Below are 11,034 nucleotides of genomic sequence, written 5' to 3'. Positions count from 1 at the left end.
ACCTGCTGTAAAAATGCACCTGTACAAATGTCACGAACCGTGACATCTGACGTGACTTCGTGATGCATCTACAGCCTCCATTACAGACAAAGAATAAGATTTGTAAACTTTATTTGGTATTTGAATTTCTGTTATATTTAACGATAATTATCGATGCTATTGCTAAAAGTATTACACTTTAAATTACATTGTAAATAAAAGCTCCCACTCTATTGCTCCGAAATTTTACTGTATATTTCTAATAAATAGTAGTAAAAAAATGTTATACTTATTAGCTTATTGTTTTTAAATATAATCAATATACTAACTAACTAACTATATTAACTAACTGACTGTACTTAATTAACGATAATTTGTGTTAGCCAGTGAGAATCTTTATTTATATAAAATGCATACTTCTGTATTCCTTATATGGTAATAAAATATCATCCACACCATCTGGATGCGTGGCACTCCACTACTGTGCGGTTTCGTAGGAATTTCCTTCCACGCGCCACCGAACAGTGGAATAGCCTACCCGCGGCAGTGTTTCCAGGTCGGTACGATATGGGTACCTTCAAAAAGCGCGTCTATCTCCACCTCAAAGGCCGGCAACGCACCTGTAGCTCCTCTGGTGATCATCATCAGGTGACCCGAACGCTCGTTTGCCGTGTCCTTTTTCCATAAAAAAAAATGGTATGTTATTTAAAAATGTATACAACACATATCTATTTAACGTTATTACCTTATAAAATGATAAGAAGGCCAGATAAAATAAGGCGTGCCTTAATATATATTTCGATATTTCATATTTTGTAACTTGATTCTACGAGTGTATAAAGGTTAAGATATAATTTCATATCAATATTAAAATCTTCTTTATACGTCGCTGTCAGTGTAAATTTCAGAAACGATACAAAAAAGTTCAAGAAAAACTTATGGATTCTTCGAAATTATGGTAAACAAAACATAGAGTCAGATGTATGGTAGAGTTTTCCCTACAACTTTTCGAGATGATGCTTGTGGAATTTGACTATCAGAGAGGAAAATGGAAATGATTCATCCCCCGAGTTTAGATAGAACCTAAAACCATTGCGGTAACAGACTGTCCTTGCAGCACTACGCCACAATGGAGATCTGATGGATGACCTCTTGCCATATTTTGAATTATTTTAGTTAATGTCAACAAAAGAATAATTGCAGTTACAAAAAAGTCAAGTTAATTTTAGTAATATGAATAAAACTACTCCAAGCTTAAAACCTAAATTATGGCCAAAACATCTACTAAACTTATAAGGTCATTCTGCCAACGACGAACGCAGGTGGTAATTAAATAATTATAAAATAAAAACTTCCTTTTATATTCAGATAATATATTTGATACAAAATTATTATATTCATTTTAATAAAAACAAAATAATATAGACTAAATGACGATTGTGATCACAGGAGATGAGCATATTTTTAATATCTTAGGATACTATGAAGTTTCTAATGTACTAACATTACTTATGACAATGCATTAACAGAAAATTGCAAAAATATTTAGGAAGACGTCGTCGAAATACAAGAAAAAATGGTTAACTGATAAAAATATGAATGTTTTTAACTTAACCATAAAATTGTAAGGAAATGAACCATGGAACCAAATTATTGTAAAGCGGGTACAATATCGTAAATAAATTTCGACATTGAAACATAAAAATAACTGATTATTAACATTTAATTTCAGTGTACATTTCTAGTATAAACTTAAAATCTATGTTTATCTATTATCTACATTTTTAACAATTCGTACCCGCTTCTACAAGGTTAGGGATTACTAATATATTTAAAAGTAGAGAAGATTATATAATAAAAGCTAAGCTATACATCACTAGAGGCATTTAAACTGGCAGTGGCAAGAGTTCCTTGGTAGTGGTTAAAATATCTTAGCGTCTTCCCCTGAAAGGTTGTTGCTGTTGCTGATTTTGTGGCTGAGGGTTGGCAGCGATGTATTCTAAAGCTCTTTGGATCGCTGGTGGAATAGGGGGTGGAGTCGGCAGATGAGCGCCCTGAAATATTTATTTATAGACATATAAGAATAAATTGAAACGTTAAAGTTTATATAATAGATACTATTGTAAGATTTTTTATAATAATAATGTTCCTGGAATAAGGTTACTCTTATTGCTCTTGTACTATATTGGCTTGATTTTAAGAATAAGATAAAAAAAAAAAAAAAAACGAAATAAATGAACACGATATTAATTAATAGATATTTAAATTTCCAGTATAAATTATTGAACAAGAATATATACACATAGGGAATTGCTTAAATGCTAAACATAAATGTTAACATGATGTACACAAGTGACGGGATCTTCTACGTGATAATAATGCATTTGCGAGACAATACCTGTCCTAGAAACATGTGTATTTTGGTAAAGGATATGGTAATTTTATGCAAAGGATTGCTCTTGTTACTAAACTTGTTTTACGAGACGAGTAAGTATGTATGTAAGTACATTGAATGCATAATAATGACCTCATTTTTATATGGATAAGGAAGAAAACCGTTAATTATATTAATATATATCATCTACAAATAAATATGTAATATTTGTTCAAAATAAATTTAAATAAATATATTACGTTATATATTTTTTTATATTTCAACAGTATTATAAAATATCTAATAATACATAGTGTGTATAGTAGACGTAATTTATGTTATAAAAATTCAAATTAGTGCGATTCTTTCGTTATCGACAGTACCACCTGTCAAAGTTGCGTAGGCTATAAAAACTATGAATGACTTAGTGACGGCTAGAGGTTTTAATGAAATAAAGAAATTCATATTTATATTGACTGGTAAGAGGTTCCCCATTTCTTAAGACGGGTCAAGAGTCAATGTTTGATATTTTGAGGCGACATTTGCACATATATTAGCCAACTAACACCCGCGCCCGTTTCACATAGTCCTCGTCTTCATAGGTCTTTACGCAATGATGATTCAGACACACTAGTCGCTAGTACTTTCCAACCAATTTGTGTACATACTAGAACCACTCCCAGTACTTTGATATAATCGTAAATAACATGTTAGTGGTAGTTCACCACCCACTTTGAACCAGGCATGATGCTTTGATTCTACGATTTCTAATTCACATCAATTACCACCTCAAAATATTCTAGTGTCAAGAATACAGTAATTGTATGTGTGAAAATTTCAGGTTTTATTACTCATAGAAATTCGTAAAAACCGGTAAAGGTCAGCTTATGTAAGTTCTTTGAATTGGTTACTGGTAGTTTGGTGGTCAATCAGTTTTCGAAACAAAGACAGATTATTGTCAAATGGATGGATTTATTGCTGGTAGTAATACCGCTTGAGACATACCATAGAGAGGATGCTTTATCGACATCTCTGAACATATTTTATGGAACCTTTAATTTAATAACTTTATGCCACATAAATAAAAATCTATGGATTCTTACTGGTTTGTGGGTCAATGTTGATTACGTAAAAATATATTGTAAATTTGGAGTGAGCTATCCACATTGATACATGTATTAGAAAAATATAGACGTATTGCACATTTTATAGTCCGCGTAGGTTAATAAAATGTTATTAATCACGTAGAAAAAATTATAACATTTTATATATATTGTATTTTAAGGCCAGTCGTGGTGCAGGGGCCATTGAAATGAGGAATGGAGTGTCTTAACTCTAGGTTCTCTCAGCCTACCCTGCCGTGTACGGGATAGAGCGTGAAGCTGATGAATGATCTTATATTTTTTCTAATTTTACCTCAACATGAAGTAATGTTGTGAGGTGTTTTATTACGCTGAATTCCGCGACACATCTGTCAGAACATTGCGATTACAACTAAGATGTCAAGGATCTCACACGCCGCGCCGGCATAGGGCAGATGAGTAACGTTTTAGCTGATATTAAAGGTTTATTACATTAATGTGCAATAACAATATTGATGTTTTTTATATCTATAATTAAGAATAAACTATTTTTTTGCCTCGTTTCATTATTTTGTTATATATTTTTTTGCCCCATCGGTTGTCGGTCCTCCTGACAATATGGCCTGCCCATTGCCACTTTAGCTTGCAGATTTTGAGAGCTATGTCGGTAACCTGCGTTCGTCTACGGATTTCATTATTTCGAATTCTGTCGCGTAGAGAAATACCAAGCATAGCTCTCTCCATCGCTCGCTGAGCGACTTTGAGCCTGTGGATAAGGCTTGCGGTGAAAGACCACGTCTCAGCGCCATACGTTAACACTGGCAACACACACTGATGGGGAAGAAAGGTCCTCGAATGGCGACCACGCCTCGGCAAAAGGAGTACAGGCCGCCCTCCAACCAGGTGGACCGACGACCTTAAAAAGACAGCGGGAACCCGCTGGATTCAAAGGGCGCAGGACCGGACGGAGTGGCGAGCATTGGGGGAGGCCTATGTCCAGCAGTGGACCTTAAAAGGCTGATGGATGATATTTTTTTATATTTAATTGTCCGTCTATTATGGTAGCGGAAGGTCGTTTGGCATAGCGTCGTTTATGGTGGTGGTAGTATGATGGTGAAGAAAGTCAAGCCACGCCTACGCTATTTTTATTAACATACATATTATATATGCTTAAATTGTGGATATCCCATCACTACCAAAGCCAAACTGCTAAATTAATAAATGCTTGACAAAAAGAAATGAACTTTTAAGTTCATTTCATTCAAATATTAATTTGTATTAATGAATATGAATGTAATTTCCAATTAAAGATTAAAATTACATGACTAAAATATTCTTTACCTACTGGTAAATAATATGAACCGAGATCTCACCTTCGGTTGGAAGCCATTTTCGTCAGCTACATATGAGAGTGCTATAGGTGTACCGTCTGGTGCTTTGTAACTGACACTGCCCTCAGCCACTTGTATCTCTTGACCTTCACCTTTGCCGAAGTTTTTCACGTATCCATTCTCCTGAGCTGAGATCTCATTACCAGTTTCAAATCTAAATAATCAAAGGATTTATATAATACATCAATAACATTAGGTAGGTACTTGTATAAAATCAAATATTTTACGGTATAATGGTAAAGAGAGGAAACATGGGAACCTAGTGTTAAAATATTACGCCGAGTTCCGCCGAGGTAATTTTGTTGTAATAATTTAAATTTTAAAACGGAATGAGATTCCATAGAGCTATCAAACTTATCATAGCTTCTTCTTGTGAATGCGAAATTATTCGCCTCTATACTCGAAGTTTATGTACTATTTTATTCAGTCAATTCTTTTACTACTTCTACCTAATATTTTGGAAAAAGATATATAATATAAGTTTATATAATTATGATTTTTTTTATATTTTAAAGATTTTTATATATAGGCTTATATAGTTATTTGTTACTTTTAATTTACATGCTTAATTTATCTTAACGAATCTTGTATCCGGATTGAGAAATACTTGCTTAACTTTTATTGATTCAACAACTTGATAAAATCTTTATGTGTCTAATAGCATACGTAACTTTTAAATGTTGGGAAATATTAAAGAAAGCTGATTAATTATGATTTAAGTATGCGAAATGATAAATTACCGTTTTCATTAGGTTTATTTATATTTAGAAACAAATAAATAAATAAATATTTAAATATTAATTATTGACTGTGTTTTATATATTTTTTTGCTAAGTAAAGTAATATTATGTTGTTTTTTTAGTAAGTATATTTAACTTATGAAAAACATAGTAGGAGGTAATATTCTAAGCTCGCGACCACAAATAGGAAAAGTAACTTTTGTGTTCAATATTACACATTTAAGCTTTAATTTCAAATATGTATGTAGATTGAGGTGATCGTGGCTCAGGGGCACAAATGTCTGGCTGTAACGCGAAGAGTGTGGGTTCAAATATCACTGGTGGGAATCGATTATTATTTATTATTTTTTTCATTTCTTCTCTCTGGGACCAAGGTAAAAGGGCGGCGTTGAGGGCCGTCACTCAACACGCAATGTTCCAATAACTCGGTGAAAAGATTATACACATATATAAGTACAATATGTATAGTTACCATAAACAGACAAGGATAAATCTTACAGAACCTGTCATTAACCCTATAAAAAATGATATACTCAATCAATGCTAGTTTTTCTTGTTAGTCAATTTATTATTTACTCACGCCCATCGGTAAGAACCGTCTACGTTCGGTCCGTCAGATTCATATTTTAGTATTGGTATAGGTTCATTTAGTTTTTGCGCCTGCGTTGTGAAACAGCATGCCACCAGACAAATGAGCACTATGGAGATCTGTAATTTAAAAATATATGATTACTAATTTGTAAATAGATTGGCTTTAACCTTCCAAAAATTATGAGTTACAAATAGTTGCAACTTAATATAAAGGATGGATCAAATATTATAGATATAAGTAATTTATCACTTTTATGATACTACAATAGAGTAAATTTTAATCTTCTATTTTTTTCTGCTTCAAGCTGTGTCCTTCTGGAGACTTCTGGAGAAATTGCATAATGAATGGCTGAACTCAACGCCAGTTCTACTTCGACACCAGATCGAAGAGACTAAAATATTAAATATTTAATTTCTTTGAGTGGGAATCGAACCCACAGCCTAATCCTAATTACAGTCCCAAACAGTTACAGCTTTACTTTAAACTTGCCTTCTTATAAAGCGCTACTAAAATTAAGCTTATCCAATTATTTTCTTCTACCACACTAATAGCATTAGCATCTAACTACACTAATAGCATATCACAGTTCATATAATAATATGGTATATAGCCTGTTACAATTTCAGAGCAAAAACGAGAATGGCGTGATTGAAAATTTATAAGTCTAGGCGTTAGCCTTATAATAATTGTTAATATTATATATTCAGTATATTCTTAATAATTATGATTATGATAGTATATATTTCGAACTTTTATTTGTTTTTTTTTTTCCAGATTCACGCTGTGTCTCGTATATAGCAGGCAGAGAGGTCTAGTTTTGTGACACTCTGTACCCCGCTTTCCGCCGAATTTTCAAGGCATTGCATGGAGAGTGGCGGAACTCAACACTGTGCGCTGCCTTTATAAGTGATACTCGTATAGTTATAGAATCTTAATTTTTTTTCGTTAATTACCAAGAATAAACCGTATCGTTTCTTTCCAAACATTTAATACGTAATTTTTACAATTCGGTAGGGCGAAGAATTTTCCTCTTCTTAATTAATATGTAACACTTATCGAATTATTATAATATTAGAAAACATATAAAGATAAATAGTAGCTATATATCATATAAAATATGCACTAAATTATTTGTGCTGCTATTTATTTTTATATCAGTTACTGTTTTTTTTCTAAGCTTACTAATTGAACTATTAATATTATAATTATTTGGTAATAATTTAACATTTTAATAAAAAAAAACAATCTACAAAATATATTGAAACAAACCCCAACACAACACATAATAACTTAAAAATACAAATAAAGATTACTTTAAACAACATGAACTTTGAAAACTTATTTATTTCATATACACTATTACACAAAAAATAATAAAATTATTTTAATTTATTATTTACGTAAAAAATAATATTAAAAAGCAAAATTTTATAAATTCTTACGTTTTTACTATTGCAATTTTCTAAAAACTAAAAGCGAATAAGGCTCACCATTATAATATCAGCAGGATAAAGGGCGAAGCCAGGTCTGGATGGTATAAGATGCACCACAAGTATGTGAACAGTGACACTGGCTTAGGTTTATATAGCAGCTTCTTTACCTCTGAACTTAGAACGACCTGAGCGCATCCCGATGTTTCATCTAACCGAACGCACGTACTCGTAAACAAATCTATGTATGTATTTATTGAACGCACACAATAACTAACTAATGGATGGTCCATTATTGGCAATTATTGTTTATAAAACAAAGAATCCTTCAAAATTATTTTAATCGATCCAACGAGCTTTACAATGCCTTAATGAAGGTAGAGTGTTTTTTTATTATGTATTATTTTAATTAAATTGCACGGAAGTTGCTTTAATAAATGATGAGTATCATATCAAAGTATATGATTGCTTTATTAGAATTTATACTTTTAATTAAGCTTATATTGGTCCAGCTAGGGAGCTTAGTATCTAACTTTAATATTAAATATAATACTTTTTTTTATTTATTCCAAATAATGCAGAACAAATTAGTATTAACATTGAAATTATTTTCTAAATGACTATTCTAAGAATTATGTTTTTTTTTAAGAATACTAACATAGTAATGGTTATCTATACAGATACAGAGTGCATGACGAATTTACTACAATTTATTAAATAATTTAAGATATGCTTTGATAGTTTATTAATATTTTATGGTATATTATTATTTTATTTTTATTGTTTCACAATAAGCACATTTCTTAAACTTAAAGTATATTTATTATACTTAATTGTTTTGTTAGATTATCGGTTTGCCTAATGCAGTTTTCCACTAATTTCGAGCTTTTCATTAAAACATACAACCATTTATAAATATGTGATAAAGACCTTCTAAGCTAAACATGTGTTTGTACATACATACATTCTTGTCACTATATTATATGCATACTAATATATAAGTTGGCGTCATTAGAAACCTATAAATCAAGCAGACCGTGGAAGAAGCCACAAAGCGCACGAGCTTACAAGTACACGTATAATAGGAATTTCCAGCTTATTAGAAGGGCCAGCAAGTATAATTCTGATTCAGTTACATTTACGTATTGCAGTTTGTATTACTTCCTTGAATACAGTATTGCCAATTACATTTTATTGAATTTTAATATGGCACACATGAAATTACTTTTTTAGTGTTCCGTACCTCAAAATAAAACAGTCTGTCTGTAAAGACCATTTATCTCGAGATCGCACGGAGGTATCAAGCCGGAATTAATAACTAATATTCAATTTTTTTATGTTTTGAAGTACAGAAAAGAATGAAGCTTCTAAGAGAATGTAATCAAAAGATATGATAAAGATAATAGATGCATAATTTTGATTGTATTTTGGATGAAATTCGCCCCGTTTAATAATCAAAGCCATATTAGCGGGATACTTCCCGTGGACATGAAGTTGTATAATTGTAATTCATTTCATATAAAATGAGTCCGACTCGCACTTAACCGGTATTTAGTGTAGATGTAAGCAAAAATGGTATTTATATAATATACATATTTATCATCTTAAGGGCATTTAAATGTGTTATACATATTATAAATTATTAACATGTACTGATGACTCGCGAAGAACTCAAATACTATGTCAAGTTCACTATTATAAGCTAATCAAGGGATTCCCATATAATTTTTAACTCAACATTCCTCTTAAAAGTTACATTATTAAAATAAGGTACGTAACTTCACACTTGGGAAGAAAAGTTTATTTAGAAAACGTAAAAAAAAGAGAATATATGGAGATTTCACCCACACCTCTTAAAAATAAAACTTATTTGTATATCAGTTAAATGCCATTTTATTTTAATTATACTAAAGTATATTATAACCCAGAGATCAGTTCGATAGCCATTCGAGGAAATAAAATATTTAATATATAAATCTTGTCGTTTTGGTAAATAGGCAAAAGCGCGGTGTTGATTTCCGCCACTGAACACGCAATGTCACTAGCATTCGGTGAAAAGTGAAGAGCGGAAGTGTCTTAATGGGAACGTAGTGTATATAATTCTAGGCTTGTAGGTTCCCTCTGCCTACTACGCTATGTGATATAGCATAAAGCTGAAAAAAATAAAAACCAAATATATTCATATATCTGTGCGCAGTAGTTACTTATTTTAGTTAGGTATATACCATATTTTTGCCGACATTTGCTAATAACATTCCTATTACAAGTATAATTACTAATAAATTTACATGTAATATAATATTCAATTCATAATAAAATTGTATATAATTAATATAAATGATTGTTTAATATATATCTAATAGCTGAGGTAGAGTCTGTCGGCGGTTTACGATATACCTACCACAGTACTAATATTATCGAATGAATTCAACGGGTGATGACAGTTTAATGAAATGTTTTCTCAAATGAACATGAAGCGTACTCATTACCTTATTTCTCAAACGCATCAAGCAATATATACTTAGTTATAGTCAGTTAAGGCCATGGATATATTTAGAAACACTACAAGCCAACTGACTGTCCATATGTGCTTATTCAATCCTGTTATTCGTTTGGTATTTGATGACACTAATAAAATAAATACATCGTTGGGTACCATAACGAGAACAAATTTACATTTTAGTAAAATAATAGTTAACGTTTAATTTTTAATAGATAAATGATTACTGCAATAATTAATTTCGCTTATTCCTAAATATTGTTATTAATTTTTGTTTTATTTAGTATAATTTTTAAATCTCAAAAATTCAATATTATGGAATTTTCATATATGGAATAATAAGCCGATTACATACTTGCTTATAGCAGGCTAAAAAATTTCGAACAGATATAATTTCAATTATATTTTTCTATTTCACAGGGAACTCAAAAAAAGAAATTCTGGGAGCTTGTATGAAAATAAACATTTTAATCATATTTTTCTTCAACTCTGATTTAGACCTTCTAACGATGCAAAGTATGTATTGGTAAGAGTATATAAATATGATTGTAAATGTCAGACTTGCTACCGAAAGCTTTTATATGTTGACAAACGTTTCTGCTGAAAGAGAAGAGATCTATTTTGTAATCCTAACGGCATTTAGACATAATATTGAATATAATATAATCGAATATATCTTAGTTTCTATTGACTAACTGCTAGGTTATAAACGTTATTAGGAAAATATAAACTTGGACGTAAATATATGATATAACGTTGCAAGTTTTATTTAAGTTTGACTTTCCTTATTACTTATTTTATTTTTTATAGTAATTAATCAATATTTACACGTGACTCAAGTAAGGTTCAGAGAAAATCCTTTACCATTATTAGCCAGCTACTAGTATGTAGATACATCCTAGAGGTTAGCTTTCATTCATAAATGCATGAGGTTTAACTTTCATTG

General features: G+C 31.0%; 1 protein-coding gene across 1 annotated transcript; it reads right to left on the bottom strand.

The window, feature by feature from the left end:
- Window positions 1-1,684: 1,684 nt before the first annotated feature.
- Window positions 1,685-7,799, bottom strand: LOC146532669 (endocuticle structural glycoprotein SgAbd-2-like). The gene is made up of 4 exons (XM_085196780.1): window positions 7,649-7,799; window positions 6,147-6,274; window positions 4,809-4,980; window positions 1,685-2,033 (listed from the first exon to the last, which is right to left on the bottom strand). Exons 1-4 carry the CDS (start codon window positions 7,649-7,651, stop codon window positions 1,911-1,913), a joined length of 426 nt encoding a protein of 141 aa, XP_085052906.1. The 5' UTR covers window positions 7,652-7,799; the 3' UTR covers window positions 1,685-1,910.
- Window positions 7,800-11,034: the final 3,235 nt, after the last annotated feature.

The sequence above is a fragment of the Heliconius melpomene genome, chromosome 13 (genome assembly GCF_056956725.1).
Source record: "Heliconius melpomene rosina isolate 202511_hmr_F chromosome 13, ASM5695672v1, whole genome shotgun sequence".
Taxonomy (NCBI): Eukaryota; Metazoa; Arthropoda; class Insecta; order Lepidoptera; family Nymphalidae; genus Heliconius; species Heliconius melpomene.
The sequence above is the reverse complement of the archived record's forward strand: the minus strand, read 5'-3'. Positions and strand labels throughout refer to the sequence as shown.